The sequence below is a fragment of the Toxotes jaculatrix genome, chromosome 13 (assembly GCF_017976425.1).
Source record: "Toxotes jaculatrix isolate fToxJac2 chromosome 13, fToxJac2.pri, whole genome shotgun sequence".
In the NCBI taxonomy this organism is placed as follows: Eukaryota; Metazoa; Chordata; class Actinopteri; family Toxotidae; genus Toxotes; species Toxotes jaculatrix.
Genome location: NC_054406.1, coordinates 19,916,075 through 19,936,316, shown reverse-complemented (window position 1 = coordinate 19,936,316; position 20,242 = coordinate 19,916,075). Strand labels below are relative to the sequence as shown.

At 41.3% G+C, this 20,242-nt stretch overlaps 1 protein-coding gene across 1 annotated transcript in view; it reads left to right on the top strand.

Annotated features, from left to right (window-relative positions):
* Nucleotides 1–9,543, top strand: part of LOC121192203 (schlafen-like protein 1) — a 36,734-nt gene extending 27,191 nt beyond the window's left edge. Inside the window, exons 3-5 of the mRNA XM_041053784.1 lie at nucleotides 8,485–8,595; nucleotides 8,752–9,141; nucleotides 9,403–9,543. Coding sequence (XP_040909718.1) covers nucleotides 8,485–8,595; nucleotides 8,752–9,141; nucleotides 9,403–9,543 — 642 coding nt within the window. The remainder of the gene's footprint in view (nucleotides 1–8,484; nucleotides 8,596–8,751; nucleotides 9,142–9,402) is intronic.
* The last annotated feature ends 10,699 nt before the right edge of the window (nucleotides 9,544–20,242 follow it).

The following is a 20,242-nucleotide window of genomic DNA, read 5'->3' as shown; positions in this document are numbered from 1 at the left end:
GCCCAGACAACATTTTGGCTCGGCTGTCAGCCACCTCTCAGCCTCTAGTTTCTACTATTCTGTCTGTTTTCATGACATTATGGTGGACTCAGCATCAGTGAAGGGTGACGACCAGTCACTTTGGATATTAGTTAATCTTTTTTCAAATATTCAGACACATCACAAACAAACCTAACCTAAACCTGAGAAGCTTTTTTAGCCTCTTTTAGCTCTTTGTTTTGGATTTACACTTCACAAACTCTGCTCTTATTAAATTAATTTCATTGGAAAATCAGTGATAAACACACTGTGGACTGTCTGCCCAGCACCAAACAGCAGACAGACAGTGGAGCATGTAACAGCTAAAGAACATCTTATTTCAGATGTTCAGTAAATGCTAATGTTGCTCAGAGTCGGCTGGATGTGTGAAAAGTCAACTGTTTGTTGACATGTCAGCCACAACAGCTTAATAATTTAATATGTTCATGTTGTGTTTACAGCTTGTTGCACTGCCACAAGTGGCTGAAAAATTACTTCATGCAGCTTTAAATCTACTAAACCCAGTAATAAGATATTCATGCGTTCTTGTGTGAAATAGCATCACAGTTATTTGTAAGGTCAGATTAAGAGTTTCCCATAGCCAACAATTTAGTCGTGATCCATTCTACAATAATTAATAAATAAATTACAGCCACAGTAACAATTATTTTCCCTTTTGTTTAAATCTGTTGATTATTTTTCATATAAAAGAAAAATCAAACTTTTCCAAAGGCTTAAAAAAGCTTCTTCAGCCAACACGACAACAGATCAAATATAATGAGAAAAAGCAGAAAGTGCTCACATTTGAAAAGCTGAAAGACAAAGTTTGGCATTTCTGAGAATTGAATGAAATTATTAACAAAATGATTTTTGATCTATTATCCGATCAATAAATTGCTTTGGCAGCACAGTACAGTAATCAGTAAGACTGCTTCATGTCTGTCACATCAAAAGCAGACGATACAGACTAACATATTTATTTAAACATATTTGGATATGTTTTAAATAGTGAGATATTGGTAGATATTTGACAGTGTCTCTGTCCATGAGGTTTTCAAAGAATTCAGAGATGAAATCCGGTCTCTGAATTCCTTTGTAATGCAATTAGAGTCGGTCTCGTAACTCCAAAAGGTCCTAATAAGTCATTACTCATATTTTCCCTGGGACAAGTAACTCACAACACCACATATTTTTCCATGACGCCTCGTAGTTAATCACTACATCCTCTGTTCCCTTCAAAAAATTAGTTATGAGCCAGATGTCTCTGCTCTGATTGATCACTGTTCTCACCAGTTCTTTGCTCAGTAAAATCAAAGCAGCACAGTTAGTTCCACCCACAGTGAGTTATATTTACTGCCACTTCTTCACAGACTTTAGCTCAGTATGAAAGAACAACCACAGAACAGGTTGAGCGATCAGGTTGGGTTTTAGTTTGGGGATAATTCAAGTGATATTTAGTAGAGATTAAAAAAAAAATCATAATAATAATAATAAATCTGTCACACTACTTGCTACTGAGAAAACAATAACATAACCATAGAGCATTACTGGTTTTGTAGGTCATTATAATGATCCTGGGGCTGTAATTATCAGTTGCAAGGTCACAGTGAAGTCAAAGACAGAGTATCTTATCAACAAAAATAAGCTTAATGGGAGCAGTGGTGTTAGAGAAGAGTCATTTTAAAGAACTCCACTGACCACTGTAAGAAACTGATACGTAAAGAAAAGCGATTAGTAAGGCTACAGTCGTACACGACTGTGTAATTATTTAGCGCATATAGGTTGTCAGTGAAATACTTATTTCATGCTCATATGCAAGTACAAGGGAAGAAGGCAAATTGTTAAAGAATAAGGGGCCAACAACTAGAATTATTCAGTCCCATTTGATTTATTTACTCCTATTTGAGAATTACTGGGTAACAGTGCAGGTACAGATTTAATACTGAAATTAAATTACTTATGACTTTTAAATTTATAAAATATTTACAAAACAGTGTAATAGTGTAAAAAGTAATGGAATCACGGAGTACCAATAATATACCTCATATAGTTTTAATGTTTTTAATTTGTTTTCATTGTTGTTGCTAAGCAACAAAATGTGAAGCTTAGCCCAAGAAGAAGAAGGCTGTGCCTTTATAGCTATAAGTATAAAATACTCTCTGCTCCCGGTTTATTAAATACACAGCTAAACCTAATGCAGTCTAATGCAACAGTCCTGCAATAAACCCTCCCTTCATGATGTTCTGATGTAGTCTGTGGTGCTGTTGAGCTATTTTGCATTATACAGAGAGCAGTTTCTGTTATTTACCTACCAACATTAACATAAGCAGGGTGGACAAAATAGTAGAAACACATGCCAGTATATAGTTCAACAGCACCCTGTTGTAGTTTTCCAGTTTATATTTATGTTTGTAAAATGCTGATTAAGTATGAGGCTGTAAAATCAAGTGTCTTATTGTTCACCCTTTCCTTTGCAATTGCAGTGGCGCTGCAGAGTGTGTGGACTGCAAAACAAAGTGGGACATTGTTCATCCTTTTCACTGCAATTACAGTGTATTTACAGTGTATGTGCAGCAAATAAGGTGTTTTATCGTTCACCCTCTTCACTGTAATTACAGTGTAGTTACAAAGTACACTGGCTGTAAAATAAAGGGTTTTCATTGTTCATACGCCTTTTTGCTGTATGCATGCTGCCAAGTGAAGACACCCCCCCCTTTTTTTCTTTACTGTATTTCTTTGATTTCTCGTACATACAAAATATTTACACTGTAATCTGAAGCATTATCCAGCAATTTCTGCCTCCTTCTCTGTCTCAGCTACCTTCACATATCCCCGTGCCAACGCAGCTGCCAGTCAGCGCAGCAGAGGACGGAGGGCAGCGATGAACAGAAACAAGAGGAGGGATGGGTTGAGATTGGCAGGCTCGTGGAGGGCCACAAAAGGTGAAGAAGCATGGGTGAAAGAGCCAGCGGAGAGGTGTATGTGTGTGTGAACGGGATAGAGAGTGTGATAGGGAGGTGGAAAACGAAAAAAAGGGAGAGACCGAGGAGAGACGAATGAAAGAGAGAATGAAAACAGAATAAAAATAGAGGCTGAGAGGAATCCTCATTTTTCATTTCAGCCGGCGGACTCGATGCCTCAAGATCAGACAATCAGACCTGATGGCTTTGGGAGGCTCAGTCAGCTTAGGGCTTGGAAAATGATGGGAGGATGATGAGGAGGGTTAGAGAATCTCAGCAAGGAATAGAAGTAGAAGGAGGAGAGGGAAAGAAAAATGGTATTGGAGTAAATAACAAAACACAAAAGGACAAAGGATACAGAGATGGAGATTGCAGAACCACTGGCAGAGGAAGTGGGGTGATTTTTTTCTGCTGAGGGGTATGTGTGGGTTTGGAGTGGATCGGGCGTTGTTTAATGTCACCAAACAGACCCGAGCACCAACCCCTCCCTGGGTGTAAACAGCTGAGTCGAAGGTGAAGGGCAACGGGGACGGATGGACAGATGGCCGGATGGAACGATGGAATTTCGTCTTTTAAGAAAGCCGTCAGCGCTGGGTTTATGTGTCCTTCACCCCGATCCCGTAGGAATAGCATTAAAACACCCCCTCTCGTCCCCTCCTTCTCCCCCCTTTTTCTCCCTCTCTGTCTCTCCTTCTTCTCCACCCCCTCTCTCATTAAAACTGTGCGCCTCGGCTTCTAATTAAATCCCACTTGAAAGTCTTAAAAGTCAGACTCAGATTGATTCAATTTGCATTTCTGAACAGGGAACATTGCCTAAAAGGATTAATAAATTGGTTGAAAATGCCTCTTTCTGCACTGTGCTGTTGTTGCTTGTAAGACAACACCCATCTAATACCTCCTTTTCTCGCATTCTTTCACTCTTTTCAACATATTGTCTCTCACTCATGCGCACACACACGTCCGCACACACACTTTCACATACACACTGACAAGGCCCTAAAAGCAGTGAACCCAGTTTCCCATTCATCCATTTGTCCCTACACACACACACACACACACACACACACACACACACACACACACACACACACTTCTTCTCGATTCCTCCCTTCAGTCGTCGGCAATTGAATTCACATGTTTGCAAAAAAACATTGTGTCCTTAAAAGTGGTGAACATACACACCCACATCTTGTAACTGCACGTACACACTCGCTTGTGCACGCTCACGCAGACACAGGCCTACAAACACACACACATGCACACACACACACTTGCCACATTCATGCGCAGCAGCAATGTAACAGTGTTGGCAGACCTCCAAATTTTTCAGCAGAACGTGATGGAGGCATACAGAGGATGATGGTGTGTGTGTGTGCGTGTATATGTATGTGTTTGTGTGTGTGGGTTTATGTGGAGGGGGGGGGGGGGGGGGGTGGGGATGTAAAGTGAGTGAGAGAGAATGAAGAAGAGGGGGGAGGGGGGGCAATCGCGCAAAGAAAGCGTGGGGGGGTGGGGGGGGGGGGGTTAAAAAAAGCAAATGGAAGATTGGCATGAAGAACCTCAGTGATGCTGACGTGACGCTGATGACTCACTTGGGTGATAATATGTGAGGTGTGCTGCTGCTGCTGGAAGAAGACTGGCCACGGGTCAACGACTCTCAACTCCCCGGGGCACACCGAGTCAGCTCACTCGCCAACCTGAGTCCCAAGACCTCACACTCACGCCTCCCATTCCTTGTGAAGCGGCTATTTATGTCTACACACCCCTGCTTTCATCTTGCTTATGCAGTAGTTACAGCTTCTTATTGTTGAGAACAGCTGAAGTGGCAAAACGATTCATTGATTGGTCGATCAACAAGAAAACTGTTGTTCCTGTATTTCTGTGTCTTCTACATGGATCATCAACTGGTGAGGTTTCCGAGGACCTGTTAGCTTAAGGCTCAGGTTTCTAGCACAATATCATGTATGTACCCATCAAGTTGCATATTTAGGACCCGTCTACATGATTCTCATCAAAGAGTATAAGCCAGGGCCTGTTATGAGCTTATCTATGATTGTATTAGAAATTATTCCAGTTAGAGAATAAAACATACTGTAATCACAACTGTCATTCTCTGCACGTGCACATACAATGTGGACAGTTATACAAGCAAAACCAATCTTCACATATGGAAGACTTGGTTTGAAATCCTATTTACATAAACACAAAAAAATAACATAAAACCATTTGTGTAATCCTTTTCTACTGGTTTACTGTAAGCAGTTTTTCTCATTGGATTTCAGTGGCATAGAAATTATTGCCTTGACATTGCTTCATGCTTCAGAGAGCCTTTGTTTCTGGTATCATCAGCTTGTCACTGCTTACACTCAGGCTCATACTATCATCTTAGTTCTGGCTCCTCAGAGACTCAAGCGGCACATGGCTTCTCCTCACTGAGGTCACTGGATGGGGCTCGCACGCGCTGACCTCAGATTCAGGACATCGACGCACAACCAGGGGCTCTTAACTTAGAACAACACTGACCTCAAGTGGTTGTTCAACAACATCTCATTAAATCGACTGGAGCCCTGCTTCAAAACTCTGACATATTGTTTTCATGATATTATGCTGTGATGGAAGTGATTATCATGCACTTACAACACGCTCATACTGCTCTTATGATGCCATATAATGCTGAGTCAGCAATGGGAAAGTGTTACAGCTGCACAGTGAAGTGTTTGTGCTCAATGTTCTGTTTCACTTCCTCAGGCACTGAAAATGTGCTTGTGTGCATTCCACTATTTAGTCAGTAAATTGCATGGAAAAAGAGATGAGCTTTATTTAATGAGGCTAAACTATTTCTCTATTGTATATAACACGTCAGGTGCAGGGCCTGGCAGAGGAGGCCCTGGGGTAAATGTGAGACAAGCCAACCCCTCTTGATCCCTTCTCCATCAACTATATGTGCACTGTGTATACAAGCACCCATCATGCACTGTGTGCACAGTAGGATACACATGGTAATGATGTTTTACCTGGAAATCACAAATCCAAACACAACTCTTGGGAATTGATAAAAGTTTCCAAACCTGATTTTTGCAGGTGCAGTGTATTTTGGACCCTGTAGAACAAAGGACACACTGATACAGAAGGACACATCTTAACTTTGTTGACTGTGGCTTTACTTCCTCTCACAGATGCAACCCTGTCTTCTATAAGTTATGTATACATACACAACTAATTTGGTTTGACAGTTGTATTTTGGGGAAAGTGCCACATGCCACTGCATTCTGAGTCACTTTGGTTATGAACAGGCAAAGTTGACTTTTCTGATGCTCACAATGTTCAGTTTTTGGTGACATTGTTGTAAATGTGTTAGTTTGATCTGTGTTTATTACTGAGGTCAAAGTTAACCCTGTGAGCCCGTACGTATCATATATGATACCCACATTTCTGGGACTCATTGCATCACCATCAAGCATAAACTTTGCATTTAACCCTTTTAGATGAACTCTTATGCTCGTATACTGACTCCTGGTGGACCCCCCTCACTTTTCCAAATGTTTTGACATGTGTGATACAAACAAAAAATATAATTAGAATTTATTTTTTTAATTATTTTTTTTTTACATTTTGTCAAAGGGACAAATAAAGAGTTCATATTTGAAAAATTAGAATTTTCTGACCATTCTTTCATAGTTCAGGTCTCACAGGGTTAAAGGTGGTGTTATACATTACATTGACAGGTTTTTCAAGGATTTGTCTTTAGCATTTACATCAATGAGGGGAGCAGAATATTAGACACCTCTCAGTATAACACAGTACAACACCACAACTGTCACCTCAGTGCTGACACATAACTGAACTGATGTCTGTGTGACTGTTTACAAAACTGAACAAAAACAGACTTCATGGTGGAGCAGTTGTGCTGGATTCCATTAGAGAGGATACTGAGTCTTGACTTTTTCAATATTCATGTTAATGACAATTCCTCCATTTATCTCTATGTTCAGAGAGGGGCTGGGGTCTCCAGGACCCTAAATGAAGCATCAATATTAATGTGATGCTGTGCTTCAGTAATGCATATTCCTCACACACTTTTGTAATTAACCAAAGCAGCAAAGCCTAAGTGAAATGCTTTTGACCCCCTGCGGTCTGGAGCCTTGGGCTAGTCAGTAAATCAGGATTTTCTGGGACTGTTATAGAATTGAGTCTCTGTATCTGATCTGAAACTCAAAACTCAAAACTTTCCTGCATCAAATGTACATCTGGAGAAAGACATGAGATCCAGTTTGGGCATTCGAACGATGACAGAAGCAGAATTCCATTCGACGACGTGTCAGTATTTGAAATGAGGTTGTCAAGGTAACACACTCTGAAGCTGATCCACGGTTTGGAGAGACACTTTCAAAACTTTCCCCAGCACAGCAAGAAAAGGTAAGACTCTCTGTTCACTGCAGTATATTTGCACACACTCATAAGCTTTGTCATCATCAGTGTAGTGGCAGCACTGCTCCCTCGCCATGCCTCACGGCTTTGATTGATCATTGTTTTGATCCACCTTGACTTGATGATTTACCAAGCCTCCTCATGTTCATTTATCTATTTAGTGCACTGACGCCCCCTTATTATCATCTCACATTGTGTATCTTATGCTGGATCACACACAATAAGCTTCCATACAACTTACTGTACGTGTACAAACTCCCCATGTTGATCTGTAAAATTCACAATTTTCCAAGGTTCTGTTTTCTGCATTGTCATGTTACTGTTGTAATTCACAGCAGCATCTACACAAAAGCCCAAAACCTTAGCAGAAGAAAATGAAAGAGAGGAAGAGCCCAGGTCCAGAAAGAAAAAAATGGAAAGGTATTTTTAAGAGAAACAGAAGCAGAAGTCCTGTAGGGAGGTCCAGATGGGCAAAACAGAAGAGACTCTCCAGCTCTTCAATCCCCAGTCCTCAGTCACAGACCTCCCCAGTCCAAAACCAGGCTGGTGAACGCCCTGGAACACCATGGGTGAGACAGCAATATTATATCTAATGCATAAAAAATATTATCTATGATTATAGCTGCAAGAGCAAGTCAATTATCAACAATATGTATCAACAGTGTGTATGAGGGCACCCAGTGAATTTGTTTGTATGTTTTATGTTGACTTTTAGTTCAGTACTTCTGTGATTTCATGGTATTTACTGTTGTTTTGTTATTATTCAACTTTGTTCCTGTTCAATTGTAAAATATTTACTAAGACATATATTTAGTACAAAATGCTTATGTTATGTGAGCTAAAAAAAAAAGTATAAAAATAATGTAGAATGTAAAATTAATCCCTGCTGGTATTTTTTATTTGATTTTTAATATTCTCTCAAATTGATATTGGCTTCAAATATCCAGTGTTAGCCAAGGTTTATTTGTGAAACTGTAGAAATAACAGGACTATAGACAAATACATGTGCTGTAGAAATGAAGTGGCACATTCACTGACCTAACCTCGGTGCTTTTTCTCTCCCCTCTGTGAAACTTAGTGTGTCAGTGAACAGGACATCACCAACTGCCAGTGGTTCCACTATGGAGCTCACATTGGCAATGAGACGCGCAAGATTGAGTTCAAACAAGGTCATGGTAAGGTTGTAACAGCTGAAAAAAACTGCAGCTCTTTGGGAGATGAATTTGTTTGCACCTTGGGATTATATGGGATTATATAGCATGGTTTTACATAGATACATTAATGTTCTTATGTGAATGACATTAATTTGAAAGTGTCTGATTTTCTGTGGCTTCCTACAGGGAAGGAAGATTTCCACCGACAAGTTCGCATCTACGGATGTGCCTTCCTGAACAGCGGGGGAGGCAGTCTGCTGGTCGGCGTGAAAGACAATGGAGTAGTTTGTGGTGTGAAATTCAGCCATAAAATGGAGGACGAGACGCGCCTGCAGGTGGACAGGATCATGAAGCAGTTCGTTCCTCCTCTCCTTCCCAACAACTGCAGCCTGCACTTCCTGCCTGTGGTAAAGCCTCAGGAAGAGGGCCACCAGCTCAAGGTGCTGCGCCTCACCTTTAGACCTCCAACCTTCTCTGAGCCAACCCTCTTTCAGGTTGGCCAGGGCGAAGTGTACGTGAGATGGGATGGGAGCGTGCAGGGGCCTTTGGGTGCCTCAGTCATCCTAGAGTGGGCCAGACAGGTGAGAAAACCCATCACTGTTCCTAATCTTCTTTCATTATAAAGCTGCTCTACATGTTTATGTGTACATAAAATGAATGTGTGTGTGTGTGTGTGTGTGTGTGTGTGTGTGTGTGTGTGTGTGTGTGTGTGTGTGTGTGTGTGTGTGTGTGTGTGTGTGTGTGTGTGTGTGTTCCAGATGTGGACTTATAAATTGCAGCAGCTGGAGCAGGCTATGCACAAAGTACAGTCTATGAACTGGTTCTTAGCTGGTCAGGTCCAGGAGCTACTCCCCTCCATTTGTCCAACCCCGAGCCAGTACTTCCAGACCTGCTTTGAGAACCCAAGGCCAAGATCTCAGGCCAGCTCACAACACCAGATTCCCGGATCTGGCACCAGATTCCCCTCCCCCAGCCAGATGTGAATTCACCTGGCTGCCAAGTTTGGTTGAGATTCATACAATAGCAAAATATAATTTCACCTAAAGTACAGTTACTGTGTGATAGCTGTTCTTTTCCTCTCGGTTTCACTCTCATGTCTCATCAGTGCTTCACTTAAATATCAAACGTTTAAAATGAAAGGGACATTAGAGGAGAGTGTGTGTGGATTGCACAGAGTTAGAGAATCCAGTGGGACAGAGACTGGCCCCTGATGTGACATTATAACTGGACTTAGTTACTGGACTTAGTGAGCAGCTGATTTAGCAGCTAGCTGGTGAACACAGTGGAGAATTTAACATGTTAAAGCTCTGGATATTTTTTAGGAGTTTGAAACTGAAATAGAAAAAAACAAAAAGAGAGAGATTGAATACTGGCCAGAGACACGACTCCAAATTAAGTTGAATTTGTCATATTATTTCCCAGTTATGTTTTCAGTTTGCTCCACTGGCCCCAAAGGCCCAATCATCATCACCACCATTGTCACCTACACTTCCCATGATGCATTTCACTGGTGTCTTTTGTTAGCCCCTCCTTGCCTGGTTAACATTCATGTCTTTCAGACTCTGTGCCCCCATTCTCTGTTACAAATGTGTCTCAGAGCCCAGGCTGAGAAAACTCTTAAGATGGACAAAGTTAGTCTGACAGCATCATCAGGGTTGATTTTTCTAACTGGAAATAAAAACTCCTCCAGAGCCACAGAGGAAATGATACAGCTCTGTTCACATGTCCTGTGACCAGTAAATTGACTTGGACATTCAAAATTGGGGGTGGCCCTTTAAAGTGCATAAATGCAAACAGGAAGTTCACTGCAGCTTCTTTGTCCCTGTGAAAATCAGCCCACGTCTCTTAGCCATGTGGTTCGTGTACTGCAATGCAACACAGCATCCAGCAGGGGGCAACAGAGTATCAGCACAGTTCCCTGTGCCCTGTGGAAGGGGAGGCAGTGCCCACTCATTGGTGATTAAGGTTCTGGTGATGAGTCATGAGGAGGGGGTGGGAGAGGGATGGGACAGAGAGATAAAGAGAAAGAAGAAGAAGAAGAAGAGAGAGTGAGAGTGGGGGTGGGGGGGGGGGGGGTGCTGCTTACATTACCTCCAGGTGTCCTCTCACGTTGCCAGGAGGCTGACAGATTTCTACTGTCTGGCCATGAATCTGCCCGCTCTGTGCTCTCCTGCCAGGGTCCCTGCCTGTCCATTTATCCACAGCACACATCCTTCAGAACAGGCACTCATAAGTGCTCTCCATTCAGGGCGGGGGTCAATGCAACTAATTCCCTGCTTCAAATTGTATTTGCCACCAAAATCTTCTTAAAGAAATCCCCTTAAAGAAATGTATTTAACACACGAGTGCAAACAGAGGAACTGTCATATGAAATTGAAACTTTAGGAGAAAACTGGATAGTGTCTGTGGCAGAAATTAACAGATGAACACTTTTTTTTTTTTTTGTAGCTTTATACATTCTATTTTTGATGCTTGCTTGGCCTTTGGTCCTCTTTATAATAAAAAAAAAACCCTCCAAATCAGATTAGTGCAGGGTTTGTTTTGCAAACATCTTATATTTAAAAGTCAACTTTAGAAACATGGTTTCACTTTTTCAATCTATCCAACACATTTCATAGCCTGCTTCCTCTTTCTGATTTGAGTTTCATGTCACATATCCGGTTCTGATCTTCTTTCAGCTATGCAACAAACATCTGGGGAGAGTTCACCCCCCTGCTTCTTATCTCATATGTTTTATTTGTGTGGTTCACTTAGCACAAGCATAACCACGCACGCATGCACACGCACGAACACACACAGCAGCAGCAGCAGCAGCTGTGAGTTAGTGTCGATCAGCCAGCTAAGCTTCATGGGGGTGGCTGACTAAGTCCTCTTACCATGCAGAAACTTTGCTTCCCTTCTCCCAGCCTGCCCACACACAGAGCGTCACGTTGTGTTTTGTTTTTGTTCTTGTGGCCGGGTGTTGTCGTAAAGGGGAAATCATAAATGCACCGTCTGTAGGTTCACAGGTACAATCTGAGTGGCGCTTTTACTATGACAGACAAAACAAAAAGGGAAATAACTGCCTTTTGCTTTGTCTCACAGTAATTGTAGCACATGTAGAAGCCTTTGGAGGAGTCGTATTTATCTCAGGAGTGAATAAGTGGAATCTTGCTCCAGGGAACAGTAATACATTAACCAAACAATCTTCCTCATGTACCTCGCAATCACGTCACATCCTAAACTATAAACTCAGGCTTTGTTAATGTCAGCCTTGATGAGACACAGTCCATTTGTGACAGCAGTGACAGTGTGTGTGCGTGTACACGTGTCAGAGTCATGCCACATGTGCATAAAGCAGAGGAATATCTCTGCATATGTTTAGTGTGCACACTCCTAAATGTCACCCGCTTTTCACGTGTGGATAACCTGACCTTTTTTTAAAAAAAAAAAAGAAAAAAAAAGAAAAAAAAAAAGAAAAGAAAAAAAAAATTTTTTTCTAGATTTCTTGAAACCCACGGGGTTGTTCCCTCACACCAGCAGTGTGAATTTACATGCCTGAGTCAACATGTGTATCACGCCTCTGAAAAATATATCTGAGAAACCCCCATCTTCCACCAGCCAGCTCGTCTGACTCATGGTGCCGCACATGCCACCTGCTACTGTCTTATGATCATATGGATACCGCAGATGTCCGCCGAACTCATCGCCTTCAACAGAAGATCAGTTTTGGAAGCCTTTTCTTGTTTTTTGGTTTGTTTTTTTTGTGTGTGTGTGTGTGTATGTAGTGTAGTGTAGTGTAGTGTAGTGTAGTGTAGTGTAGTGTAGTGTATTGTACGGCCTTTTTTTCTACTAATATTTACACAGAAGTGTCATAGCTTTTAAATATTAGAAACATCCTCTTATGGCAACAGTGACTCAGCCGAACAAACCGGTCATAAATTTACAAGGTGATGTGTTCAGTAAAACTCTAGGTAGACTATGACCCCCAGCTGATGATCCTCCGAAGGCAAACAGCCACCAGTGTAAACAAACAACGAGGACATCGGCACAAAAGCAGCTGTCAGTTCCCTTAAAGTTCTGTTGTCATGCAACACTTCTGGAAACATGCAAATGCACATTAGACGGAAAAGAGAAAGGGAATAAAATCTGCAGTACTCTGCAAATAATTTACCACCATCACTTGTCCTTGAACGAGAATGTTGTTTGCTCCCAACTGTAAAAACACATGTACGGCCCATTAGATTGAAAAGGGGATAAAGTCTGCAGTACCTGGTCAACCTGGTCAACAAAATGACATGCATTATGACTCAAGGCAAGGAAGCAAAATTAATCTAAGGGGATAATAACTGCTACAGATATGGAAGATGTTTGAGCAATCACTGGCAGAGTAATACCATGCTTGTTAGCGAGGCTCAGGAGGAAGATGGCTGTGACTGCTGTGTTCCAATCAAATCAGAATGACAGAGTGACCTTGGAGAGGCACAGAGAGGATATATTTTTAGCCAGCCGTTCTCACAGGGATGCTCTTTTTCCTGTCTTCTGGTTTTTTTTTTGTTTGTTCGTTTGTTTTTGGTTTATTTTTTTCATTATCTTATTTTATTTTAGCTCCAGCGCCGGACGCCTGGCTGCCCGGTTCTGTAGGGACGCCTGTTTACCGAACAGAGCTCATGAGACAATCAGGCCTTAGCCGAGGGAGTAGAGAGGGAGGATCGACTGCTTCACATCACTTGCTTTTTTGACAAGTCTTTTTTCAAGCTGTGTCAATAAAAAGGCCTTTCTTTGCACACTGGGAGCGGGAGAGAGAGCCTGACTCAACTACTGAAATCAGGCCTCCGAGCTGCTTGGGGAGCTGTTGCTCATTGAGCTGTTGGAGATTTTAACAAACTAGACGTTTTCCTTTTTGTGGTTTGATTGTTGCTCTGTATCATAGTATAAAAAAACAGCACCACTGTCATTGAACTGATGACATATTGCCACATGGGAGGGTGGAGAGACCTGGTTTTCCTCAAGTCAGCTGTGGGACTCTGTTACATGATGCCAGCAAGTATCCACAGACTCCAAAGCTCAGTCCAGCCCGGCACTTCAAAATGAGAGTGTTTACATGTTTACTTTAAAAGGTACACTGTAGATGTTTTTGTCCACTTACATTGCTATGGTGCAGTTACATGTGGGTCCCTCTTCGATTCACATCCTGCTGTTTCATGTCATTCTGCTGACTGACAGCAAGAAACATAGCAATGAGCCAACAAAGGCAGTGAAGAAGACGGCTAGCAAATAAGCAAGGATGTATCCATCCATCCATTTTCTATACTGCTTAATCCGTCGGGGTCGCGGGGGAGCTGGAGCCTATCCCAGATGACTGTGGGTGAGAGGTGGGGTATACCCAGGATGTAAACAATGCAGAGTTTAAAAAAAAAACACCACCACTGGCTTAGATATGGGCAGGGAAATGCACTCAATGCATTTGTCAGATCCAAACGATCCAAACTTTGAATGATGGCTACCTGAGTCCTTTGAAGCTCTGCTTGTGCGCTACCTCAGAAATTAAAGCATGAATGTGGGGTCTGTAAAATGAGCAGTAGACTCTAAATGAACAAAAACAACAACTGCGGAAAGTTTTGAAGCGAAATTAGTTGACCTTGTCCACAGTTTGTTATGATTTATTAAGTTAATTAGTTAGACCCAGATGTAGGACACAACCTCAGGAGCAGAAGTAAGATTTTTTTGGAATAAACTCTAGAGAAAGTGGCTGATTAGATGATCAGCCACAGGTGAGCAAGTGAACTGGCCAGAATCCAAAAGTAGGTCAGCCACACCCACACCCACACACACACACAGAAGAAAACAGACAAACAGTGGACAACTAAGAAACTATCCGCTTCCAACATCATCACCTGCATTTAACCAGCAGAGTGAATGTCACCATGTTCGTTCATGGTGACATTCATGTTCTAAGTAAGTCAGGAATTTCTGATTGATACTATTCTTGGTGACGAGAAATACACCAGTGTAAACAAACCTATGACAAAATGGCTGCAAAACTACTACCATTACTTTGCAGTTAAATCTAAATAACTGAATTTATATTTAGATTTATATTTATATCTATATTTCATTTCACATGAATAATATTTTAAATTCAACTAATAAATTTGGGCTTTCTGTAAGGTATGAACACATGGCTAGTAATCAGGTAACCTTTCCAATCTGGCAGCATAAAAGCAGTGTTAATATTCCGTTTTTTAAAACCCTGGGGTGTGTTTTGGTTGCTGTTGCCATTTCTATCATTGGTTGTGACATTTTAACATAACAATTTACTGCAGACATCTATGGACAATTCAACAGGACTAGCCATGGCTAGTCAGCACAGATGTAATTAACAACATATGGCTGCATTCCAGCTCCGGGGCTCTGGTACTGTACGTGTTGGCTCACTGATATAACCACATGGGACGCTTCATTGGAACTAAGCCATCATCAGTGTAAGTAGGAACTACACCAAGTTCAAATGTCTGTTGTGAAAAGGTTCATAGGCAGGTCCTGCAAGTGGTTTTAAATGAATCCACAGTTTAACTCCAAAAATGGTCTCACAGTCTTTAACTTGTCATAGTAAAAATACAGGTGCAACAAGTAGCACGGATGATGGCTCTGTTCATTTTAGGTGCTGTAGAAAACTATCAGTGAGCCAGCATGCACAATAGTGGGCTTTAATGGAACGCAGCCATCATTTTATTAATTACAGCCATTTAATGAGTCAAAATGTCCACTGTGGGAAGGGTCTGTCATCTAAAACCACTGATATGGAAAATACTTGTTCAGATGATGCCTGAATATACTTCTGTTGTTTTCACCCACTGAAGCACAACCACATTAAATATGGTGGGTCAAATATGAACTGAGCACCAGCTATGAGAAATCTACTGTGCAATTACAACAGTCAGTCTGGGCAAAAACTTCATGTTCATCCATATTTTGACTTCAACAGAGAATAAAGATTAGATGGTTTAAAACTCAGGGTAGAGGCACAGGTGCTTTCAATTCTGCTGCCTGATTAGACCTCCTCTCAGGACTAAGTGGGTGTATGAAGACCTAAACAGACTGACATTTTCCTTCTTTCTTGTTAAAGTAGTAAATAACGTTACATATTTGAAGCAGCAGACTGGAGCAGGTTCAATATCAGTTCAATATTAAACGCGTCACACACACACACACACACACACACACACACACACACACACACACCCCTCCTCTCCAACATCCCAGATGTTTTTGACTATTTAGTCTTCATCAGGATCCCTACTGGGCCTGAGCCTGACCCAGCTTCATCAGTGTGGGAAGGCAGAACAGGCAAGTGGTGGCCCACAGACAACTTTCTGATGTATTTAAGATAAGACTTTACTGGAATTCACAGCCTACTCAGCAATGGATCAATAATCATATTCTTCACATTGACTCTACTGTCTCTACTATTCTTCACTCTTACTGAAGTACTGGGTATTTCTACACTGTGGCAATGACTGATCTGAGAGTGTCTTCCACCACTGAGGATTGTTTGACAGTCTCCTCCCTAAAACTTGCTTTGACAATCCACTTTTAGATTCACTGGAGCTGGAGAATCAATAAATGGAAAATATATATATATATTTTAAACTGACAAATAACAAGATTAAAGTTTATTAAAAGTTTGGGGAGAATATGAACCCAATTTCCTGAATGACCTGAATTTCTGTGATGCATCTTAAATGCCACAAACAAGACAAAAAAAAATTGCAGGGTCTAGTTTGTGTTCATTGTTTTCTTCTGTCGTGACCAGCCCCTAAGGGAGCTGCTTTCTGAACCCTTTTGTTTTGCACTCTTGTGGACTTTTGAACCTTTCTGGATTCTGATTTAGTTTTTCTGTTAGTAGTTCCTGTTTTATTTTGAAGTCATAGCCCTTGTGTGTCTTGTCTTGTTCTACTTCCTGTCTTTGTCTAGTTTCCCACCTGTTGTGATTGTCTGCCCTGCCCTAATTGGTGTCACCTGTTCCCCATTACCTTATGTATTTAAGTCTTGTTGTTCCCCTGTATCCCTGTCAGTTTGTCTGTATCTGAGTCTGCCCATGCTTTTACCTGTGTTCATTCCTGAGTGTTCTTCTGCCTTGCCTCCTCTGCCTAGTCAAGTCCTTGTGTTCATTCGTGTACCCGTGCCTTGCGTTTTCCCACTAGTAGACTTACCTTCCTTTTGTCCTCAAGTATAGACTTTTGTGTTTTGTTTTGTTCCCTGGCCCTGGGCTCTTCCAGTGATTTTGGTTTATTGAAAGACTTTTAGTTTACTCATCGTCTGTCTTGGGGGTTTTTTGCATTTGGGTCCTCTCTCCACTTGTGTTCCCGGTTGCCTTGGTTGTGAGTTTGTGACATCTTAGTAACTCCTTATTTATGTTTACATGGAGCCATATTCCAACTATCATCAGTTTAAAAGCACAAACAGAATAAAAACACCTCAATCAGAATACATTGACACAAACCAGTTGGAAGGTACTTTAAACCTTTTCATAATTATTACTTTCTGGCCGATTATTTTCTGAGCACCCCCTCCATCTTGACTTAAATGCATGTGGACACACTTTTTGCTGCTTCCCAAAATGGCAGCTTCTCTACAGGTTCTTGATACAAACTTTTAACGAGGTGAACATTGTAGACGCCTGGACAGTGGGAAAATAAGGAATAATGAACATATTCATCACTCATTCTTCGCATGTCGCACAGCTGTTCCAATTAAATGCATGTAAACACCATGTTAAATCACGTTCTGTGTAAACTGCTGACCCTAAATCTTCGAATGAACCATGTGCGTGGAACCACAGCTATTGTCAACATCTGCTGTTTGTGTATAAAATCATGAATCATATATGATGCGTACATACAGGGGAAATTTGAAAGATTCAGAGGTAATCCTCATCTGTTAATCTGCTCATTCATTCTGATTTCACTGTTACTCGAACACCCTGAGGTCAAGGTGGTTAGTAGCAATAATCAGCGTTTGTATCAATCTGATTGTAGCTGGCGCGGATTTAAAAAGACTGAATAGCAGTGAAAGAGAGAGCATGAGTGGGGGAAGGGGTGCCTGTAGCTAGTGAGTCCTCAAGGACACAATGTGCTGTGGGAGCGTGGCTGAGGTGTTGCAGGAAGGCAGCGTGGATGAGAGGAGGAGAGGGGGGATGGGAGGAAAGACTGCTGACGCATTTAGGAGCTGGTGGACGGGGCTTTGCTGACGTCTGGACAGCCATGCAAATCTAGGAAACCAAGGAGATGGCCCTGGTCCAAAGTCTGCCTGGTGGACCGTGGTGATCTCTGGCAAAAGATGAAATGAAGCACAAGGGAGGCTCAAACGTCAAGTTTGCATTTCTTTCTTTTGCTGTTTGGCAAGTTATTCTCAAGTGTTTCACAGAGAACGGTCCACTTACCAAAACATAATACTACAAAGTATAATGAAATGGGTACTACAATGTGCATTTTGTTTCCAAAACAGACACAAATAGACAGAGCTGACCCCGAAGTACCTGATGCACAGCGCTTAGTGCTACTTCACAGCCACAAATTCAGATACGTGTCATTATGGATGAAAGATGACTGAATGAACAGTGTGGATGATAACTTGGAAAAAGGAAATCAGCTGTGTGAAGATAAAGGTACAGGTTGTCCACACAGAACCTGCTTCCCCAATATTTTTCAGTCACCTGTCACACAACAGAACAGATAAGCTGTCGACATCAGAGACGCCCAAAGTGGGTGCCGCAGGTGCTTGGGGTGCCTTGAGAACAGGCAATGGTTTCTCCATTTCATTGTTTTCATTACAATATAAAAAGTTTACATGAACTGTAGTTTATGTGGCATTGTCAAACATATCAAAACAGAAAAGCAGCATCTGAAGCACTGTATTAAAAACCCTGCTAAAAATACTATGTCAGAGTTAATGACATCACACCTCCTGTCAGCCCTGTTGTCATAGTAACGCGAGACGCTTTGCAGCCTGCCGGGCTTTCCATATTGTGCAGCTGGTCGGAAATAACAACTGTCATAGCAGTGACAAAAGATTTGTTACTGTGAAACTGAGTTTTATAAAAATGCTGATGCAATTTGATCCTGAGCCAACCAGAAGAACTGAAACCAGTCTGTTCAGAGAAAACCTGCCAGTGGAATCAGGCTGATGGGTAAAGATCTTTCACTTCATCAAGACACGTCACACATCCAACTAAATGCCTCCAATTTAATTTAGTGTTGACGCTATTTGCTGCTGCGGCTCCGTCGTCCACCCCAACCTCCTCCTCACAGGATATTTTGTGTTGTTGATTTAACTGGGATTCATGTTGATACACGGGGAACTAACCTAACCTGGTCGGTGAGGGTTGAGACTTGGCTGTGACTGGCCAGTGAGTCCAGTCCTGTCTCATGCACACCGTGAATGACAGGTACACAGGTTTTTTTGACAGTCCACCGGCTCACCCATGCAGCACCCATCAGGATTTGTCCCAGTGCTTCCAATGGACTGTCTGACACTGTTGACAAATCTAATCTGTTTTGTTCCAGCTTTATTTGGTTTTGGATTAAATTAGGCTCATACAAGTTTGGGCCTTTAAACATAACACAGTATTATCTTTGACATCTTTCGCATTTTAAAACATAACAGATTATTTCTGTTTTCTTAATTTTGCAAAATAGAAATAATGCGAAAAAATTTAAATTCAGGTGATTTTAGTTTCCCAGTAAACTACATGAGAATCTGTATTCAGCTGATCAACAACCAGCTCCCATATCTTTATATCACGGCTTTCTTTTTGTGTTTCTGTTACTAAAGTTGTTTCTGAAACTGTTTTTTTTTTCTCCTCGCACACATATATCACAGTTGACATGCTGAGTGATGCCAGATTTCCTACAATATATACAAGCAATGCAATACAAAGGTCAGAGCTGCTTCTCTCAAAGATATCTCAAGGTTGGGTTTTTACACTCTGTCCATTCTGAAAGGCTATATCACATTACACCTGCTGTTAGGGTTCATACAGAATGATGTTACACAAGCAGAGAGAGTCCATTAACATTACTTAGACTGTCAAATCACATTCATAATAACCCTTTCACCCTCATTCTCATGCAGCAGTTTTGATAATTGTCTTAAAGCTGTAATACTCCAGAGTGTGTGATCATAATTAAGAAACTTCTATCAGAGTTAATACTGGAGATTATCAGCTGAGCTACAGCTGTGGCTTCAGATAATTCAGACCTTAAAGCCATGGCTGCAGAAGCTGCACCAAGTCAAATATTGACTTGTTTAACTACGCATGTGAAAATGTTTCCCAAGTTCAAGTCTCAGAGTTTCTTCACTGCTACTGGCTGCACACTGTAAAAAAAAAAAAAAATAGATCATAAACTTTCAAAAAACATTAACAATTACCCTTGTTCACCTGTCTGAATTTTCTCTTTGCCATACACATTCACTCAAAATAGCCTTACATTTAAGATGTATGTATTGTAACTGCATGTAAGATTTGGATCACACATTTGACAGTACTAATAAACCCAATGTGTTTTAAACACAATAACCAAGTTTTACGTTTCATCAACCTGGTTATTAAGAATGCAGAAAGTGGTGAATGGTTAAGCCAATTCTGGATCAATAGACAGTTGTCTATTGACAGATGGACATTTATTTCAATAACACTCA